At 48.7% G+C, this 21,686-nt stretch overlaps 1 protein-coding gene across 1 annotated transcript in view; it reads right to left on the bottom strand.

Annotated features, from left to right (window-relative positions):
* PLXNA4 (plexin A4) overlaps positions 1-21,686 on the bottom strand; it is a 445,628-nt gene that overhangs the window by 111,805 nt on the left and 312,137 nt on the right. Inside the window, exon 6 of the mRNA XM_075024595.1 lies at positions 808-931. Coding sequence (XP_074880696.1) covers positions 808-931 — 124 coding nt within the window. The remainder of the gene's footprint in view (positions 1-807; positions 932-21,686) is intronic.

Below are 21,686 nucleotides of genomic sequence, written 5' to 3'. Positions count from 1 at the left end.
CCTCCTTTTCAGAGCGTGTTGGGATCTCACCACATAAGGTATTGCTGTCATGAGTCAGGAGAGAAACCACAAGCTGGCTAGATCTTCAGCAGAGATTTCTTGCCCCAAGCTCTGCCTCAGGATCATCTACGTCTCTGCCAGCATTCACTGTGTGGCTTTGTTGGCTTGAGTAGCTCAAGGCCATAAAGATTAAACCTTGTGCTGAGGAAGGTCACAAGAGATAGCATGAACCTCATCAGCCTTACATTCCTCTGCGTAGCATCCTGCCTCTCTGCTCTGCATACATGGTGCTGGAGCTGGAGTAGAGTGGAGTTCTTGGTGGCTTAAGAAGGAAACATTTCCACCCAAGAAGATGGGAACTTGGAGCTTACTGAAATAACTCGCTGTATCCCTCACTTGCCCTCCTTCTAGAAGGTAATTTCTAATCGTGATGATGTCCCTTGCCTAAAGTCCATGCCCAGCCATAAACAAATCCCTCTCCCAGGGAAGTAAACAGCTATGTTGGGTGCACACAAGAATTGCAGGGCACAGAGCCCCTTCAGACCTGCCCTCAGCTACTCACAGCAAACAAGGAAGCCTCTTTCCACACTTCTAGACAGGGGATAACCAAGGCCAAAATGTTCTTCCGTGGCAAATCTTTCTCTCTGCCAGGAAAGTTGCTGGGGAAGTTAATGGACTCTGGAGAACCTCTTGCATCAAGCTGCCAGTCCTTCCCACTCATGCCGAACCCAGGTTGCACATACCTGGGTCTGTCAGACTGCATGGGCAGGTTAAACCTGAGGGGGGGCAAGGATTAATGTTCCTCACCAATACGTTGTACTGGGAGACGGAGATGTTGTTGGGATGCACGGTAAGCCGGACGCACTGCTTCATCTCCGAGGCGAATCTCCGAGGCTCGCTGGAGCGCTCACACCGCTCCTTCCTCGTGCACCTGAGCAAACAGGAACAGAGAGGGACAGAGTTAACACAGAGCCAGGCTGGGAAGATGAGGACAACCTTGGGACATGGGAGGAGCGATCATTTTGGATGGAAAGTCAACACTGTACCCTTTGGGACTGCACTAGCTGGCAAAATCACACTCATGCCCTGGAGCGCTCCGACTCCGGTGTTAGCAGCCATGGGATCGCTCAGCAGGCTGGAGAGTTGCAAGGACACCACGAAAGGTGGAAGGGTGATGGGTGAAAGCCCCATCCCTTGGGTAGAATGCACAGCTGTAGAGATGCTCTGTCTCTCTACCCACATAACAGATACAGCGTAACCTTCCCCCGGGCAAACCCACAGCCCTGAAAACCATCCTGTCCAAGGGCAGCGGGACATTTTAGGCAGGGATGTCCTTTTAGAGTATCTGTGCATAGCCCTGTGCCCAGGGTTGAACCTTAAAAATTCTGGTGTTCCCAATTAGTGACAGTTCAGTGAAAGTGGTGGGTGCATGGCACCTGGGCTGCACAAGCCCAGGATGTCTACGCCACTCACTAATTGTTGTTAGTGCTTTCAGCGCTGTCACTGTCTTTCATCTTATCTGCCCGGTGTAAACACAAGCCAGCAATGTGAATTGGTAGCGGTGCACCCTGTTTGAATCCCAATTTGCATTTGCTCAGCATAAAGCACATCTGTATTTTACTCCACGTGCGCTGCCAAGGCCATCGCTTCAAGGAAGATGTCTGCCTAGAAATCCACAGGGTTAATACAAAAGGACAGCTTCAACTGCATGCCAATTACCTTTTGCCATTAAGCTAATGTTATGGACTTGCACAGGGTGTCTTCAATGGATTTTGTTATTAGCAGTGCTATTACCCCCCATTAAAATCAGCTATAAAGACTAAGTGCGGATGTTAAATTATTCACCCACTCCCAGACTTCGGAGTCTTAGTTGTGAGAGCGCACAGGGGCTGCTGGAGGGTTAGCTCCATGATCACCCCTCAATGTCCTTGCTCCCTGGAGTGGAGATTGCGCCTATATGCATAGGGTTTTGCAGAGGGGGATCTATGGCAACACATGGAAAAGCAACCCAATATACGGCTGAGCCTGAAAGTTACAAAGCTTGGGGGCTGGCCTAAAACTTTAGGCTTGGCTTCTCTCTCGTGGCTGACGCTAGATAAAATGAACGCCCCGATTTCAAACTCAAATTGCTCCATTTTTCTGGTAGAGAAAAGTTTCGCATTTCCAGTGGCAAGAATCATAAAGGGAGATCTCTGCCATTCTCAGCATGCTCTCGGTTTGCCTTGCAGATTTGAGAGAGCAAGAGCAGCATTGCAGCTCCCACTCTCCGTTCCCTGGGAGCCTTCATCCCATTAAGTCTCCTTTAGCGCTGCCGCATGCTGGATCAGGAATTTTAAACGTGCAGTCTCCAGAGGGTTGGACGGATAGCCGATTAACTACTCCAAAACTGTAAAGTCCCCTATCGCGGAACGAAAGCCACGGCAAAATGCTGATCTGAGATTTTTGTAAGCACTTCTATAAAACAAATAGACACAGCAATTCCATCAAAGCTCTGCAGGGCGTGGGAACTCCTCTCCTGAGAATAGCTTGGAAGGAAACCCTTTTGGGCTTGATGTCAAAACCCAAGCGCCCGAATTCTTCAAGATGTCCTGCTACCTCCCATTTATTTCCTCCAGCTGCAGCATGACAGCAATGTCTGGATTTTCTAAAATTAAATGGGCAGATACCCAGGCTCAGTGTAATAGCACAGCAGGTTGCAAACACACCCAGCACATTTGTACAGGAGGACAACACATGGGTATAGGTTAAGTGCCTAGAAATGCGGTTTGTACTCCCAGCCCCACCACTGAGCAGGAATATAATAATCAGCATCTTATCTTGCTGTTTACTGGTCATACACATTTAAGACATGTAACTCTTCAGACCAAAACCTCACTCTATATTAGACTGATGTGTCTTGCAGACTTGATAACTGTTGTAAGGTGTCTTGCCATCCAAATAATGACTTGATGAAGAACCAAACCAAACTAAGCCTGGTTTTAATATAATGCTAATGTTGCAGTGTCAGGCTCTCAGGAATTAGGCACCGGCAGATTGAAAGTAGCTTCTGCACTCCTAAATCTGCTCCCTGGACTGACACACTGCAAGCCAGACTTTAATTACAGACTTTAATTAATTCTGCCACTTCCTAACTTTTGACTTTGCCTGTCTGACTTTTTCAATGTAACTTCTCAATTTAAAACAAAGGCGAGAAAAAAAAAACGCAAAACACCCAACTGTGCCTGGTGCTTGAGTCTGATGATGGGGGAGCTCTGCCAAGGTGAACAAAGTGAGCCAGGCTCTGGGTCACCAGCAAGGTTCAGGCTCTCGAGTCAACATCACAGATCCCGTCCTTGAGCTAGCAGCAGAATTCATCCCAGGTAACTGATGCCAGCTGCTGCATAAATCAAGACTAAAGGGATGGAGCCGCCTGCCAGTGGGTTTTGCAGGTTTGTCCATGCAGAAAGAAGTGATGGGGGCTCTTCTCCAGAGCCTTTTGCCCATGGTTTCCTCCACCTCCTCTTCCTTGACCACCTTATCTATCCTGAGCTGGAGCACGTGGAGCATCCTGTGGGTTTACACACCACGCTCTCCCAGGTGGCTGCCCAGCAAGTTCTTCAGAGGCAAAATCTGATGGATTCTCAGGGGAGCAGAAAAAGCAACATACCCGTCATAAAGTAACCGTCTCCCTCCAGTCTTCCTCTGCACTGCCAAAAATGTTCTGTCCTCCCCCAGGAGTGGGGGGAAACAGCAGAGAAAATTGTTCCAGCATGTGCAGAGCAAAGCATTGCCCTCCAGTGTCAGTCTCAAACCCCTGAATGGTGTTGGCTGAAACGGAGAAACGACTGTGGCAAAGCACCCAGCCGCTGAAGGCAGCTGCTCAGAGGGGACATCGCAGCCCAAAAAGTAAGTTCAGCAAATTTTAAATATAGGCAAATGGGACTCTTAATAAATAAGTACTTCCAGACACAAATGCCTGCCTTAGAGAAGTGGTCACCTGGAAGGCAGCTGCCTGCACAGAGCAGCTGGACTGTGAAAGGGATAATGAAATATCCCAACCCCAACTAATCACTTCTGTTGTCTCTGCTGAGAGTCAGCGTGTACTTGGGCCCTGGGAGATTGCTGTGACTCTGCTGCGCTCTCATCTGGTGTGTCTATTACAGCTTAGGCAGAAAAAATGCCTTGTACTGCCAATAACTGTTTTGCTTTAATAAAATACCAGTAACTCTAACATGCTGGGTCTGTCAATGTGCCGAGATCACTTTCCACTGCCATATAACCTAATTCAATGCTATTCATGCTATAATTAGCTGGTGCGTAACTCCCACCCAGTGGCATCACATTACACTTAAGACACCTTAAAGAGCGTATTCCACTCCTGAACTTATTTGCATAAGATTATGGTGTAGACACGGCACTTCTCCGTACATCTTAATAACGCCTGCTATTTCATTATCAGCTGCATCTTTAACAATTGCAAGTGTCCTGCTTCTGTCCAAACCATTAGTACAAACACTAAGAAACCGGTCCTACCGCTGAACCATGAGGAATGTTATTTCCTCCTCATCTCCCATTAAGAATAAATACCGCTAAGGCTAACCCTCTGTTCACCATCCACTAACCAATTATTTTAATAATGTTAAATTAATACTTTGCGCTTCTATAGCATCTCTCATCTGAGGATCTCAGAGGGCTTTGCCTGGAGCTAATTAAACTTCACGACACCTCTGTGAGGTTGAAACATTACTACACAGAGACAGAAAAGAAAGGCATAGACGCACACGTGTCTGAGAGCAGACTAAAGCCCAGGTCCCGTGAGGATGAGATGACAGCCCTTGTTTGGGACCCAAAAGATCACGTTTCAATCCCAGGACTGCCATCTGGGACCTAAAGCAACCTGCTGGGGCCACATTCTGCAAACACCAGCTGCAGAGGGGTAAGGTGCTATTCCACCTCTGCAACGAGATGCTAAGGGCTCTTCTGCCTTGCTAGGGCTTGGTCAAACCAAGCCCAGACTCACTCCATCACCTCCAGGGTTTGCCCCTAAATGTCCAAGGTTAGGAGGGTTAATGTGAAGGCCAGAAATCTTTGGAGGGGCTGAGCAGATACCCAAGAGCTCCATGCACCTGGATAGACCAGGTACAAGAAGGGTCAAGTGGGGTACTCCTAAATCTGCGAGATCTTTTTTTTTCCCTGTGCACAGCATGGAAAAAACATCATGCTACTGCAGGGCTGCCAGCCTAACAGAAGGCATGTTGCGTCTTTACCATCCAGACCTCATGGGATCTGGACTAACGGTGATTACAACATCTGCAGGGGATGGAGCGTGGTTCAGGAGGCTGAAGGTGGAAGAAAGATCTTTTCTGACCATGTAGAGGCTAGAGATGGGGAGAAAACCGGGGAAAAGATGCTATTTGCAGAGGGAAGGGAGCAGAGGAGTTGTGATGCCAAGAAGTAAGTGCTAAATGAGGCCATCCCTCCTGAGAGCAGTGGGGTGGGACAAGGGCCTCCAAGGGGGATATTTCTCTACCCCTCCCACTTCTTGTCCATCTCTCCATCCCACCACTGCCCAAAATGCCTGCGTTTGCTTTGGGTGACTCCCGATTTCTTAGCAGAGGGAAACGAGAGGAAGGTGCCGGTGCGTTCTCCCCTCCCAAGCAGCGTGTTCAGAGGTTGGCAGAGCTGCAGATCCTCTTAGGACCTGAGCCAGAGCATCCCTGCAGCTCTCATTTCTTGCACCAGGATGGAGACATTTGCTGCACAGAGAGCTCTACGGACCAAGATCCCCAGCCTTCTCTCTGGCCATTCATTAGGGACAAACTACTCCACAGTCCCATGAGCTATAAGCTTTTCCCTTAGTCATACCTGCCAGCAAGCCAGACCTTAGTATCACTTGTGATAACAAATTAAATGCATCTAAAATGCACGGTGGCCCTTGTGCCTAGCCTTTCTAGAGGTAATTATTTTCTAAGACATGCAAAACGCTGATAAGATCATGCAGTGAGTTTCTCTCATCATTTGGGCTTACAGGGTCTGAGGTGCTCAGCTGCTCCACAGACCCATGTGATGGCCTGGGGCCACATGGCTTCGTGGAGAGGTGGAAAGTTATTTCTGCTAATTCACACTATTAGCCCAATCTGGTGGTCCCTGCTGGAGACCAAACTAACTGACACCGTGAGTGGACTAAACAGACAGAGACAAATAGTCCTGGGAGGAGAAAGCCAAGGAGAAAGTTCTGTAAATCCTTTTTTCTGTCTCTTTTTTTTTTTTTTTTTTTTGTGGGGAGGTAGAAATAGTGCAGTCAGAAAAACAGCATATAGTCCTGACTGAGTCTCTCTTGTTTATATCCATAGTTGTTGAAAAAGAAGATTTTTATTCTGTTTTCTTTTTTTTCTTTCATTTTCCCAGAAGCAGACTAAAATATCCAACTTTTCTAATATGAGACAAAAAAAAAAAAAAGACAGTTTTCTGGCAATGGAAAAGGTCTTATCTGCAATTTTGACTATTAAAAACAATTTCCAAGACAAAAGAGTGGTGATTGGATCTGATCAGACATTGCTACTCAGAACAGAGGGGCTTTTTTTTACAAATGGCAATTAGCACATTATACAATTTTTTTTAATCAGGAAAAAAAAAAATCATCTTACCATTAAAAAAAAAAAGAATTCCCAGAAATAAAATCCAAACAAATTAATCCTTTTTGGAAAAGCCTCATCACTTGATGCACAGCAGTTTTCTTTTGACTGCTTTTGCATTGCAAGACTCATAATCTGGCCGGTGAGGTGGGCTTGCAGGGAAGAAGAGGGACATGAAGCATCTATATTTGATGTCAAAGGTGCGGGGGAGCAGCACAAAGAGAGATCAATAGTTTGGCTCACTCAGCAAACTGAAATGACACCCTTCCACCACCTCCCAACAGGTAATCCGCCGGCATCGCTGGTTTGCAAAAGGTTTTGACATTTCAGCTTTCCTTTCTGATTCCAAACGGTGACATTTCCCGCAGGGGACAAATTCACTCACCCTTTGACAGAATAATCACAGCCACCCTTTCCTTACACCTTTCCCCCCCAGTGCTGGTAAACTGGAGGTGGCAGGTGGGAACCCCCACAAACCCCAGTCACACCAGCCAGGACAGGCCACCGGCGCAGGATGGGACATTTTGATGGGACATTTTGATGGGACACAGGCTCAATGCTGGGATCCCCATTTGCCTCCCCAATCTGTTCATTCCTAGACATTTTGTTGTGGTGGTACGGGGTCACTCACACCGAGGTCCTCAGCTTGTGCAAGGTGGAGATGTTGCCCCACTCCATTCTCAGCCCTTCCCAGTTCTGTGTTTTTTTGCTTGGACACAGTTTCCCGTGCTCTTCTCATGTGTCTTCAGCTCTTCCCCTTAAATTCACCCAATCTTTTGGTCCTGCCGCACTCTCTTCTTCTCAGGTTGTCTGTCTGTCTCCTTGACTCTTATCACCAGGGTTGTCATGTGTCTTCTAATCTCCTCATGCCCAATCAAGAGAAAATAGATTATGGGGAAAGAGAACATGGGATTGGGTGGAGTGGGAATAGGGAGATGGGGAGAGGGGATGAGGGTGAGGATGAAGGCACCAGCAGACAGCTTGCACGTCCCAGACTCTCTGTGAGGACACAGATGTGCGGGGCTGATGTGAACACCCACATGGTCCAAGCCACAAGCACTCCCATTTCTTCCCAGTGTTCACAGTCTGACCTTTCCTCCGTCTCCAGTGGTCTCCTTGCCCAGCTGTGTTGGATAGATACATCCAAGGAGAGAGTTCAGAAGGAGGGTAGAGGGAATGAAGGAAAACTTTCAGGGAAATCTTATTTAGGTCTTAATTTGAAGACCCTGAAAAGCCCAGATGGTCCCAGCTGTCCCGCAGGCAAGACAGGGCAAGAGGCAATGATTTTCCATTTCTTCCATCTCTTCGTCTCCAAGGGGAAATCTGAGATTTCCCAGCCCAGCAAGAGCCCAAGGTGAGTGAGGCAGGCTGCACTTGCAGGTAGCTGGAGAGGGTCAGACTGAAGAGGTTCCCCTGTCCCCAGCTTAGCACAGACCACCAAACTGGGAATCTCAGATCTAGTGGGGGGTGCAAGCATGGCCCAGTAGCAGCTCTCCTTGCCCCTGAGGGGAAGGGGCACTTCCTCCAAAATGAAAGAACAGAAAGTCTGGCTGTTCCTCCAAGTCTTTGGTCCTGTACGACACCAGCATTTGCATCCTGGGCAAAGCTGGGGCAGGCTACAGAGCCTGCGAGGTGACGGGGAGACTTCTGGCATCACCGCATCACTCGGGTTTTCCTTTCTACACAAAGCCAGGCAGCTTCTGGAAGAGGGTCACTTGATGTGCTGCTACCTGCCTCCCCAGCACAAACACTGCACAGAAGATGGCCCAAGACCCCCTGCCTCTTGCTCTGCCCCAAGTCCTTGCTCAGAGGCCAGAGATCACTACTCCGTAGGACAGTGTCTACTCAAACACCAGCCAGATAGGTCGGCGATGCCTTTTGCAAGGTGGTCAGCAGAGGGAGCTCAGTGGAAGCCAAGTGCAAACCCTCCGAATGACATTTTCAGCCAGGGCTGGGGACAGGAGTTGGGGAAAGGGACTGCAGGACATAGAGAAAGACATTCGTTTCCAGGAGGCTCTGGAGATTTAAGCTATCTGACTGTGATGGTCTGAATCAGTCTCATTAGTCTAGTCCCTATTTCAGGATGAGATGCAATATGACAGCTTCATTTTTTATTAGGGAAAAGTTTTTGATTTCCCAGTTGGAAAGAAGGATGGGACAAGAACAGAGCAATTAAAGGAATCTCAGGACATAATAAGATGTTTGTTTTAGCCAAAGTCTGACCAACGTGCAGAGCTTTTGTGTCTCCTGAGATGGCTTTATCGCAAGGGTGGAGAAAGGCTGGGGAAGGAGGGAGCAGCTGAAATTTGCCTTTCCCTCTGCTGGAGCCAAAGCAATTTTCTGGCTGGAGCCAGGAAAAGGAAGGAGATTCAGTCCCACTTGCAAGTAAAGTTTAAGGTCAGTTTTAGCAATGTTTTGACATTTCCAGGTTCCCTCGGGGTCCTAGGGATAGGAATGCCATAAATGTCAAGACGCAGGCATAATTGACCTTAAACTTTATGTGGTGATGTGGCAAATAGCCATCCCTCCCTGTCTACTCTTTCTGGCATCCAAGTTGCCCTCCATCCCTGCCAGAGGATAGCTGAAATTTAGCTCTCCCTGGCATCAAGGAGTTAAATTTATCCACTGCCTGGGATACTCAATTCAGGATGGAAAGGCCGGAGATGCCACAGGGAAAGAAGGACAAATTTGAGCTGAGATCATGCACAGGATCATTCCTGGGAAACCTGTCGTGGCAGTGAGAGGAGAGGAAGCTTTCTCAGCAAATTCATATGCATCCAAGGAAGGAGATGGACCCTTGTTTTCATCTTTGGCTCTAACCACGAACAGGCTCACCTCCCTGAAAACTCTGCTCTTTGGACATCAGGGATGAGCAAGGGCAAAGAGGGGGAAAAGGCCATTGGGGTGGCCTGGGGAAGTCAAAGCAGTGGGGGTTTTTAACTGGTGGTATCTGGGAACCCAGAGGTCTGTGGAGTCTTTCAAAGAGACATGGAAAAGGTAACTCAAGAAAGCTGAAATTCACTCTTTAGAGCTTCGCATCTCCCCAGGGCAATTTTTCAGGGACCACAAACCACAAAAAGTTTCAGACCACTAACCAAAGCTCATGCCCACCCCTGCTTTTTTCAATGTCCCAATGGGGACAGCCCTGGGGCGAAAGACCAGAAGGCCCCTCCATCCTTGGGCTGCATTTCGGGAAGGGAAAAGCCACCCTGCCAAAGCTGCCTCTTCCCTGCATGCCTCCTGCCCGCCGCCACCAACCCTGTCACTTCGCCAAATAGAGTGAGGATGCTAATTGCTCTGCCTGCTAATCTATTCTAATGCATGGTAATAGAAGCCGAGTTTCTGCCCTGATAACTCTCCCGGCTTATGCTGCAGAACGGCAATCCCACCGCCCGCCCGTTATCTCTGTCCCCAGGTGGGTTCCTCCCTCTATCACAGCAATTGAATAAACCCACCCCCGGAGCCCCGCGGGGCGTGGGTGCAAGGGATTTACTTCTCCATCTCCCGCCCTACAAAGCCAGGCACTCCTTAAACAGCATCCCTCCCGCCTGTTTGGGGGGATTTCATGCCCCTTCTCCTTCCCCTCCCCGCTGTTCCCCCCCCCCCCCCCGCCTCAAGTTTCCAGAGCTGCAGATTGTCTTGTACGTGCTAATCTTGCCTGGGGGAGCAGTGGGTTGGTCCATCAAATGCAACCTGCTCCTCACCCCCAGCCAGTGAACAAAGGTTCAGAGGTGGCCCAAGGACCACACCAGCTCACGCGTCGCTGGGGCGCAGCCACGGACAAGCGATTTGTGTGTACACATGTGTGTGCCTCCGTAGGCAGATCCCTGATGAGCATTTTGATGGCTCCTTCAAGCCTGAGATGAACCAGAGCGTTTCACATGCAAATCCCTAGAAACTTGGAGCCTTTGTCCAATGAAGAATTGGAAATTGTTTGCTGGCACAGGGGGGAGGAGAGTGTGGAAATGAGGGAGGGGGTCTGTGGAAGGTGATGTTGAAATACAGTCCTCAGCTGGTACTGCTCAGCATTACGGAAAGGCTCTGTTTCTCCCATGAGAGCCATCGTGTTCAGAGAGACCTCAAAAAGCCCCAACAGACCCTGCAGCATCGGCCAAGGGCTGGGATTGAACAACTTGGCTCCAGGTGGGTCCCAGCCTCAGGCTGCAGGTGATGGTGGCATTTCAGCCTGGGCAACTCTACTTTCGTTGTCTTGGGTTTCCAGCGAGACCCATGCCATGAAGCTAGGTTGCCCTGATGAGCCCTGGCTTTGTTGATTCCCACCTAACACTGCAAACTCACTTGAAGCAGTGACTAGCAGAAACCATTCTGGAAATGCACAGGTCCCTGGAAGAAACCTATTCCCCGCTGTAGAAGCAGTCTGAAAAAAGCCAACACACATGTTTGACGTCTGGGAGGATGGGTATCACCTGCCTTCATCCGCTGACCCTTTCCGACCTCCTGCAAGGGTCAAAGACACAAGGAAAGGACATCTCTGAAGCTGCAGGGTCTCTGCTATGCTGTCCCTTAAATCACAGCCCTCTGACTCCTTTGGTTGCTGAACTAACCAGGCACAACACAAGCCTGGAAGCTAAAGGCAGGAGGAGAATCTCAGAGCACAAAATCACAACCAGCAGGCAGATCTCAGGCTAAAGGCACACGTGTGAACTGCAGTCAGTCCACAGCACTGAGGTGGTCCGCAAGAAAGAAATCACAGGAATCTGCCTGGAACAGTCTTTTGCCATCTGCCCATAAAAGACTGGGCTTCAAATGAAGATGGAAAAACCCCTGAAGATTCAGCTGAAGGCTACCTGAGTAATACAAGCTTCTGTCTCTGAGGAGGCAGTAAAATAACTTTCCCAGCACTGCATTCACTTACAGTCATTTTAAAGAAAATTAAAAAAGAAGAAAGCGAGAGAAAGGGAACAAGGTTGCTAGATAAGGCAAGTAATTAATGAACAAAATTACTTTTCCCAGAGAGCATCCTATCATGGTGCTTCCTATTCATGCTAATAATATTTGTGAGTGTCTTCCCCAGAACCTGGGTAGATAACACCTACGCTCTCCCGTGCTCCTACATGCTCTCCTCTGCAAGGGCTGATGCAAATAATTTGTTCAAAGGGGCTGAAGTTCTTTTTTCATGGCCTGATTCAGATGCCTCAGAACATCATCCCTGAATTCTTTGTGGGAGCTTCTCTCGAGTAACTCCAGAGAAACGTATTCGGTCTTTTCCCTATCACTGTGGCCCAAATGCCAAATACCTGTTGGTGAAGACGATAGGAGGGTGCCCAGGCCTTCAGGAAGGTAAAATTTGGAGCGTGCTGCTCAGAGATCAGGGCTAATCCAAATCAGCGGTCCTGAGGCTTCCTCATGAATCACTGCCAAGACTGCAGGGAGACCTAGAAGTCCTACGAAATGGGTGAGAGGGTTTGGTGCCACTTCAGCCTCACCTCTTAAAGGACAAAGAGGGCAGGAAAACTGCAAATGAGGAGCACAGCATCTGTGTTCCAGGAGGTTTGCAGGGAGCTTTGGGGAGCCATGGGAAGTACACTGTAAGGGGTCCCCCACTTATACAGATACTGAATCACTGCCAGACTCAGCCAGCATGTAATTTAATTGCTCTTTTGCTGTTAGCATCTGCTGTCCTGACCTGGGGAAGCACAGCAAGAAGAGAGAAAACATTTCCACAGGATCGACTGATTGGACTTGAACACTGTTTATCGAAATCCCCAACCTCTAGAAGCCCCTTGCCCCAAGCAATTTTACCCAGAAAGGTGCAGGGCATAGGGGAACCCACAGAGTTTCTTAAACCAGGCTCTCCCTCCCTGCTGCTCCTTTTGACCTTCATCATTATCTCCTTTTTCACATCACTCTTTAGCTCTTTCCCTTTCCTCCTCCACCTCCTGGCCGTGTATCTATCCATCTGCCCATGTCCCCCGGCAGCAGAGCCAACAGACAGTGACGTGTGCTGTAGCTCCAGCATTTGCTGCTGGCAGAGACAATTCTTCCCTCTGGGCCCAAACTTTCCCCATGCTTTGCATCAGTACAATTAGAAGCCAGAAAAAAAACACAGGATAGTACAGAGAGAATTACATCGAGTCCCCATTACCATGCAGACCTGGAAAGGGAGGTCTCTGGCTGCCCCATGGTTCTGGTTGGAAAGAAGAGGCAGTCTGTGTGGAGAGTTAAGCCTCACTGCGGAAAAATAAGCCAAGGAACCTCTTAGCTCAGGCTTGGCTTTCTCTGTGAGATGTGAAATCACCGTGATGGGATTTGCTGCCTGAAGAAGACAGGGACCCATGCGGTTTCCCCAGCCCCACCCAGACTGTGTTTGAAGCTCCCCATTCACCTCTAGGGTATTCGTCTCTTTGGAGCAAGGAAAAAGCATGGGCTGAGCTGGGTGCACAGCCTTCAACAGGTGAACTGTCTCAGAGGTCATAGATAAAGGAGAAAATGTGTTTACACGGTAGTTTTCAGACCCTCACAAGACTGATACACAGGCTTTTGGCCAGAGCTAGAGCTTCCCAACTACCCAAGTCAGCATTTCGCCCCAACTCCAACACAAATAACAATAAAAGCCCTGCTCACAGTATGCCTCATCCTGACTTTCACAGCTCAGCTCCTTCACACTGTGCACTAGGAAAGGGAATTTGGGGGACAGAGGAACAAGAGGAAAAACAGAGCGGGAAGGATTTTAATCTTAGTCTCACTGCCCTTCTCTGCCCAAGCCTGCTCCAGCCAAAAAGTCAGAGAACAAGCTCAGTTCTCCTCTTCCTAAACCTCTTCTGTCTGCTGAACACTAAGGAGTACATCAGGCAGCCTGAACTCCCTCTGCAGCGGTTGCCTACCCATCGAGGAGAGCAAGCTGGCTCTGCAGAGATGTTCGGAGTTGAGCAAGGGTCTACCCAGAGCCAACCCATAAGAAACAAAAGGACCAGGACTTCAGACCATCCCAGAAATGATCTTTTCTTCATCCTTCTGCTGCTTTAACCATTCAGCCAAAAGAAGTCCCCAGGCATTATTCTCCTCAAACACGAGGAGCTCGAGTCTGGTCTGGCACACCCCACTGAGCCTGCCCCTCGCACCGCGACGCAAGGGAAAGCACTGCCTGACCTGAGGCTTTGCTAGGGATCTCAGCTAATACTCCAGCTGCAAGGAAAAGCCTGTCGGCATGTGATGTATGAATTTCTCCTCATCCGTGCGTGGCTGGAAGGGATGGGTTAAACGCTGAAAAATTGCCGTGGTGCTGTGAGTGACCTCCGGCAGGCTGGGTTGTCAGATGCACAGCAATAGAGCCATTTATTATACATTCCAGGTGTCCATCTCCCACACGCATTTTCCTAGTTTCTTCCCCTTTAAAAGCACATAGTTTCTGGAGAAAACTTGCACGGTGCTCCTCTCTGGACAATTCTGAGACTACTGGGTGAGCAGGATAGCCAGGTTGCATTGGTGGATGTGATGGGAGTCACTATGGGAAGATGTTATTTCTTCTGGCTGTGACATCGTACAGCAATGCTACAACACAGGCTGTGAAGTGACAGTGTGGATCCAGTGTGGGTGGGTGGTGGGAAAAGGCTGGGGATGCTGAAGGAGGTGGGAATTCAAGTGCAGTTTTGTGATTTTTGTCTTTCATGCACGATCCACCTGTACGAGACATCTTCTCCCAACAAGATAATTTGTGATGGACAAGAGTCTAACTATGCCCTCAAAGAGCAAGAGAGTCCTGCTAGACTTGAAGTCCTTCAGGATCAATCCTACCATGTCCAATCCAGAGTCCTGGATTCAAACCGTCCATCTTACGGGTTGGTGACAGACAGAACTCAGGTTTTTTCAGTTGCATCTGGAAGGGAGACCATCGTTTGGTACTGCACACTGAGGGAAAGACCAGGCAGCAGAAACAGAGCCCATGGTGCGTATGTGCTCTCAGGTGCGTTACAAATTCGGGGAAGGACTGTTTCTGACAGCTTGGTGGGAGCTAGGGTCAGGTCGATGCTCTGCGTGTAGGGAGATGGTGGCCTAGAAAGGTCTAGGTTGTCTCTGCTCCTCATGGTCCAGATGTTTCAGTAGCAGAGGAGGCTTGGACCAGCGTTTATCTCATACTGCAGATGTGTCCTTGGGAGTGCGGGAAGGTTGGCAGAACCAGGAGACAAAGGGCGCTTGGTGCAGGCTCCGACCCACCCCTTCCCCTGCCGTATCCGTCCCTGCAGCCCGGGGTGTTAAGTGTCATTTGAATCTGGTGCAGCGCATGAGGTGAAGGTGTTATTATTCAAGCCACTGGTTCCAATGAGATTATCCAGTCTAATGAAGCAGCTTGCATGGACCTCCTCTAAGCCTGAATTTTCACTGTCAGAGAATCCCCAGTCAAGTGGAAAATTAGAAGGAGAAGGGAAGAGGGGGTTGTGGAGGGGAGAAGGGAGGGGATGATTAAGTTCTCTAGAAATTAATTCATAACTAGAGAAATGGAAATAATAACTCCCCAAGCCGATGGACAATCCCCAGCAAACACATTTCAATTTGGAAGCCAGCTTTGCTGCTGTTGCGTCATTTGCTTTCTGGCTCACGCTGCTTCATTGATTTAATTTTCCACACAAGGTGTTGACTTTGTCCTTGGATTGTGCCTCCTGCTTTCTCCCTGCCAAGGCTCGAGCAGTTCGGAGTCCCCTCGCTACCCCTGGCCACCCAACCTGCAGCACCCAGTGGTTGCCAGGTCCAGTGGAGAGCACTGGCTGGAAGTAAGGGGAGAGCTAGAGTAATGCACTGGGGAAGAGAGAGGAGGAAAGGAAGGGGAAAAAAGGAAGGAAAAGAAGGAAGAACATCACATTTTAGTCCTCCCTAGGTTTTTTTCCCAGGAATGGTTCCCAGCACTCAACAGGTTTAGAAGTTCTTATGCAAAGCACACATGCATGCTGCGTGGAGTTCACAGCCAACACCAGCCTGTTTCACCCTGACAGCAAAACGTGCAAGTCTCTTCGGCATATAGCGATCCCACGCACTGTCCAAGGGCAAGACAGGACTTGGTCAAAGCCTCTAGACTGTCAAAGCTGCAACAAGCAGTTTGTTGGGTGAAGCAGCTTCTAAACACAGTTGGATATTCAATTCAGAGGCAGCAGGGCTCACCTCCATGGCATTATTTAATAGCAGTGCCACATATAGCAGCTTTGTCCCCATTTGTGAGAGATATCACAGTCCAGGCTCATAAATGGTGTCCTATGGCCTGACTCTTGACAAACCATGTCCTCAGCCATCAAAAGCCAGACCTGTTGCCCAACAACTGCGTGGACCCGGGAAATGGCAAAATAGCAATGCAGAGCTTTTGGTCCCCAGGTGCCAGGACCATGGGTTCAACTGAATACCAGTTAATGAACAAAGAGGTTGGGGCATGCAGGCTGAATTGCAGCAGGGGACGGCGGATCTCCAGCAGCGAGGGGTTCCTGAGGACGGAGCTCTGCTCAGCTGCTTGGCAGGGTTTGCACACACATGCACACGCAGCTGCCCCGAAATGGCCTTGAAATGGGGGTGGAGAGAGTTAACAATTGTTTACCTGATTCCCCAGTGCAGCTCTGTAAAATGTTACTGCTTCCCAGAGGCACGAAATATAATTTTGCCTTAAAGGTTAATAGTATTCTATTCACTGAGGATAGAAACGAGTGCTTGAAAAGCTCTTTCATAAGGATCCCAGCCTGCTGCACTTCAGTGGGTACCCAGGGCTCTGACCACCAAGGGGAGCTGCCCTCTCCCAGCCAAAGCCTGCTCTCCCTTTCCTCCCACCTGCATAGCCAGCTCTGTTTGCAAGAAAGATCTCTTTCCAGGGATTCAGAAGTTTCTAGCACTGAATTTAAATTAAAGGCAATACTCATGACCTTGGGCAAGAGTGAGTGCCTTACTCACAAAATGCAAGTGATATTTCCCCGTGCTTCGGGGGGATTTATTACCCTTAATAACAAATGCACCAAAACAGAGAAAAAAACACCCAATCCTTGTGGCAGGGAGAAAGCTGAGAGACCTCAGCAACCCAAAGCTGCCCAGGAAGAACTGCCTTGAGCAAGCCCACTCCTCGCTGAGTGGCTGACCCTCTCCAAGCACACCTTCGGTAGCATTTTGGGGTACGGTGCCCTCCTGCTGCAGAGCAGAGGATGCACCCATAGCTGCCGGGTGGTTGGTGACTGGGAAGATGCTTCGATGAGGAAGCTGTGACCTTTACATGCTTTAAGTCTTTCCCAGAAGAGGAGGATGCTGGAAAACAAGGTTCCTCCTAGTTTATGTGTAAGTATGCCAGGTGCTACGATCCACTCGCTTTCTGCAACCACAGTGTCTTTAGCTCGGCTCTAGACTGCCTGATCAGACACTCTCCGATCAGACAGACCCTGTCTGGGTCCTCCTGGGGTGTGAGCGGCATCTCACAGCGTCTCGTTATTGTCTGCGAAGCCTCTTTCAGGATGGGTTGTTCTAGCCCCTGGCTGGATCAGGTTGGGCTTGCTCACGGTCAGTCCTCCCAGGCTGTCTCTGCATGTGAACTGGGGCCAACACTCGGATGCTGAGGGATGATAGGCTCTTGGTGGGTCTCTCTTCAGACTTTTTTCCAAACAGACTGGTAGGTCAGCTCCGGGGACATCAGGCTGACCTGAGCGGCTTCGATATTGTGTTTAATTGCCAGTGTGTGGCTCTGCAGCACGCACAAGAGTCAGAGGACTTCTGCTTCAGTCTTGCTCCTGGTCTCTGCCACACATTGCCTCCCAAAGCCCTGGCCTGGGCTTAGCATCAGTCACGAAACAGGCCGTTGGTTGCCCTTTGCCCAGTTGTTAGCAACGGACATAAAGACAGAATAGTCACCGAGACAAATATAAAATACAAGGCCCTTCTCCAAGCTCTGTGTCTTAGACTGAAGCAGGATGCAACGCCAGCACGGTGTCTCCTGAGCCTCCCAGCAGATCCATCACCTCCCCCAGCGGCTCAGGAGAGGATGCGAGCCACAAAAGGCAGCAGAAAGCTAATCCGTTTGCTATATAAAACAGCCAATAATATGCAGGACATTTCCTATTAACCACCACACATCCAGACAATTACTCTGATTGATTCCAATCAGGTTTTACACCGCGCTTTATCCATCAGCACAAAGCTTCACTGCCTGTTAATATCATGGGGCAAACCATTCTTAATGGAGGCTGCCAAACTGTCTAGCGTCAGCATTAGCAGTCACAAGAATTGATGAAGTCAACGCAGTGTTAGGATGGCTGGGGTTTCGCAATCTCTGTATGGAAAGCGCGGTAAAAAATCTATTAGAGCATCCATACAACAGCAAGCTCACCAATAGCTCTCCCTGTGTTCTGAATAAATTTCTGATCTGATGGAAAGGACTAAAGACATACTTTGAGATACATGTCTTCTACAACCACGATTATTACGCATGCGTGATACTAATCAGATGGATGGATGGAGAAATAGGTAGACAAACAGACAGACAGAAGATCTGGTTCATTCCCTGCCTGCCTTGTAGCTGGGACTGGGAACTTCTCCTCCCTCTCAACTCGAGCAGAAAAGCTACCATCTTTGTGGTTGCTTTTTTTAACATGTTTGCAGTAGGCACAGTGATCAAAAAAGGAGACTCTTGACTGTGAGAAACAGAGGTTTACATGAAATTTAGAGACATTAACCAACTGTTACCTTCTCAAGATGGGAATGAAAATTATTTTTGCCCCTGTCCCTTGCCCTGATGAAAAAATGTCACTGTGCAGCAGGGAATAGAGGTGCACGAGGAGGATGCTGTGAGCCAGAAGCAGCAAGAGCAACTGAACTAGGAACAGACTTTATAGAGGCTGCGACCCCAGATTCATGAAGGAAAGAGATCAGTATGGACGTACACACAAATACCTATCTAGCTACCTAGAGAGAGAAGAATAAAGCCTCAATCCCCAGCACTGAAACAAGCCCCCACGGAAGAGGGTGAGAAAGGAAAGACCCCTGGGGGACTCTGCAGGGTGACAGCAACTGGGACCTTCCTCCAGAGGGAGGAGATGGCCCAGCCATTCCAGCAGCCACTGCTGAAAACACTAAAGCCCTTCCAACCCCAACGAACACAGCCACTATCTCTCCCCATGAAACCAGCAAATTCGTGACACAATAGGTCCAGCCCAAAAGTTTTGGCTGTGACAGCTCCATCACCACGGGCACCTCTTACTTATTCAGCCAGAAAATCTGAAACTGGGACAGATGTCCCAAGTCACTCCCTCTGCTCTGTGTATGTTTTCAAGCATCTTCTACAGGCTGTTTTCCAGTCCTCTCTTACATGCCTTATTGATGTGTTTCTGCCTCTTCTATTAGGTAGAGTACTCCACAAGCAAATGAATCTCCACATCAGGGATTTCCCCGATGGCAGTCTCAGGTGACAGGTCATTGCCAGTTCACTTCCAATAAGCCACACTGCAGAATCCCTGTCCCACACTGATCCTCCCTCCACTAACCTGTTAATTGCTTTACCTGCAGTATGCAGATTTAGCTACTTTGGCCATCATGATGACATGCATAGACTGCTAGTAAATAGGACTTTATTCAGACTCATGGGCAAATGGCTAGTAGCTGGGGAGTTGTTCTTGCTCATCCCATGGCTGAATGGGTGCCAGTATGGATTAAAATCTTGCTAGCACTGTATCTTCTTGTATTTTCAGTTCACCAAAACTACAAATTACCAGCACTGCTGTAAACTAGACCTTGATCTCTGGTGGATGCTTGTGATCACCTTTAGAAACTGTCTTCCCCTGACATCAACTTTCTGATTACTTTTTTCCCTGACTTGATCCATTTTCCCCATTTTTTTCTTTCTTTCCCAGTAGGAAAAAACCCCACACTTCCAAAGTGCTATCGATAGCATGCATGCAAAATACCTTTGACCAAAGCCCTGGGTTATTTTATCAGATGTCGAGGAGAAAAAGGAATGGCAAACAGCCCAGAGCACTGATCAGGAAACCTGGTTCAGCTTATTAATTTGAACACCTGGCATTGGCTGTCTTGTGCAGCAAGGTCCATAATATGGATTCCAAATAATTAGAGGAAGGTCATGGGCAGGTACAGACCTTCTGCCTTCACTGAAGCAGCCAGCTCAGGCACACTGGGTGGGGGATGCTGACCTCAGATATATGCGGAGGCCTCATTTCTAGTCAATGATTCAATAACTAATTAAAATATGTGCAGCACCCATGCAGTGATTTGTTGGTGTTGCTCTAAAGAAGCATCAGTTGGACGAGCACTTTGTGAGAAAGCAAATCTGTTTTCCCACCCAGCAATATCCTACTCTCTGGTCCGCAAACAGCCCCTGAAATACAAATTTTATTTCTTGTGTTTCTGTAATAACCTTGAACTGTCCCCTCCGATTTCATGGGTATACTGATATTTAAAGAAAAGAATTATGAATTTCTGTCCATGGCCTCTCAAAGGAGGACATGCAGGAACTCGGAAGATCAGCCAGACACAGGGAGCCCTAGTTCCTTCCCCAGGCACAAGGCACATATGCTGCAAAATTCAGAGTAGAAACCAGTATATCGTCAGATGAGTGATAGTGCCAGTTTGCAATAACACATATATGGACCTGGGTGGAGGCAGGAGAGAGAGAGTCAGACAGTTCAAAGATGGTTAAAAACTTAACTCCTTTGGAGCAATAATCATGGTGCATCTTGAGAAACACACTCCAGCTAGGGAGCTTTTCTTGTAACACGGGATGAAAGTCCACGCTATCAGTTACAGGGACTGTAGGTGCTGGGTGATGCAGGCAGGCAGGGCCTATTTCTCTCCTGCTACAAGGTTGGGGTTTTTTTCCATTCAGCTTTCCTCCACCCCTTCAGACACAGCACAATCCCAGTTTGTGTTTATAGATTTCTTCCCTTACTTTCACACTCAAATCTTTAGCTATTATCACACGCCAAAAAAGGGGATCCTCAGTACCAAGAAGTTGATGCCTGGAGGTAGCTGTGAAAGAGGAGCCAGCAGCAGCAAGTCAGATCCCTCTTTGGCACAAGAAACTTATCTTGTTAAAATAACTCTTCCTCTATTCCCCGTCTGACCAGAATGGATGGCCACCACCTCAACCAGTCTATCCACCCCACAGCTCACAATGGGCACAGCTCTCCCATGACAAGGTGAGATGCACTAACATCCATATTCAGGGATTTCTCTAATCTAGGAGGAAGTAAGTCTCAGATCCAGAAGGATCCACTCGGTAATTCGTCAAAGACTGTGTGTAGCTCAGGGATTTCTCCACCCTCCTATTTCTCACGACCTTGTCACGATGACTGGCAGGCCGGATTTTAGACCAGCTTATGGCTGTGACATTGACACACCTCACACTGTAATGGTTTAGATGAGCGGATAAAGTTGTCATTCAGAATCCATCCTTAAAACATCACCCATCACACATCCAGAGGAAATCCATAAATCCAGCACATGTCCTCCCTGTATGCCTGAAGGAAGTAAAAGTTTGGAGTCACCATTTTTCAGAATGTAGAACCTGAGATCTACAGAAGAAACATCACTTGCCCATCGTGCCTCAGTGGCAGTTTTAAACGGAAACCAGGAATCCTGATGCCTGGTCTCCAGGGAAAAGACCACTTCATAACAGACTCACCATGACAACACTGATACAAACTTCATCAACTGCAATCAAAGGCAAGAAAACAAAGGACGAGACGGAGGGAGACAGCAAAAATGACTTGACTTGAGATGAGCTGAGCACACATTTTAATGGGTATTTGGACTCCCCGCTGTTGCTGCTGAAAGGCTTCTGCAACGATCTTGGCTTCCCCTTCATGCAGTTACTGAGTTAATCAAACACAATTCAGCCTGGCGCTGGACTGCTCTCTAACAAAAGCCACAGCTGGGGAGAGGGAGATGGGAGTTTCTGAGCAGGACCACGGGATGGCTGAATGGAAGAGATCCCCCCGCTCCGGGCGGCACGGGGCAATTGCCAAACTCTGTCTTGCTCCAACACCGCGCCACAGAGCCAAACCGGCCAACCGTGCCAACGTCAGAGCCAAAGCCAACTCCGAGGCACGCAGGGCAGGGCGAAGAGCGGTTTAATGACTGCATGTC

Source organism: Buteo buteo, chromosome 4 (genome assembly GCF_964188355.1).
Source record: "Buteo buteo chromosome 4, bButBut1.hap1.1, whole genome shotgun sequence".
In the NCBI taxonomy this organism is placed as follows: Eukaryota; Metazoa; Chordata; class Aves; order Accipitriformes; family Accipitridae; genus Buteo; species Buteo buteo.
This window is presented reverse-complemented; position numbering and strand designations above follow the sequence as displayed.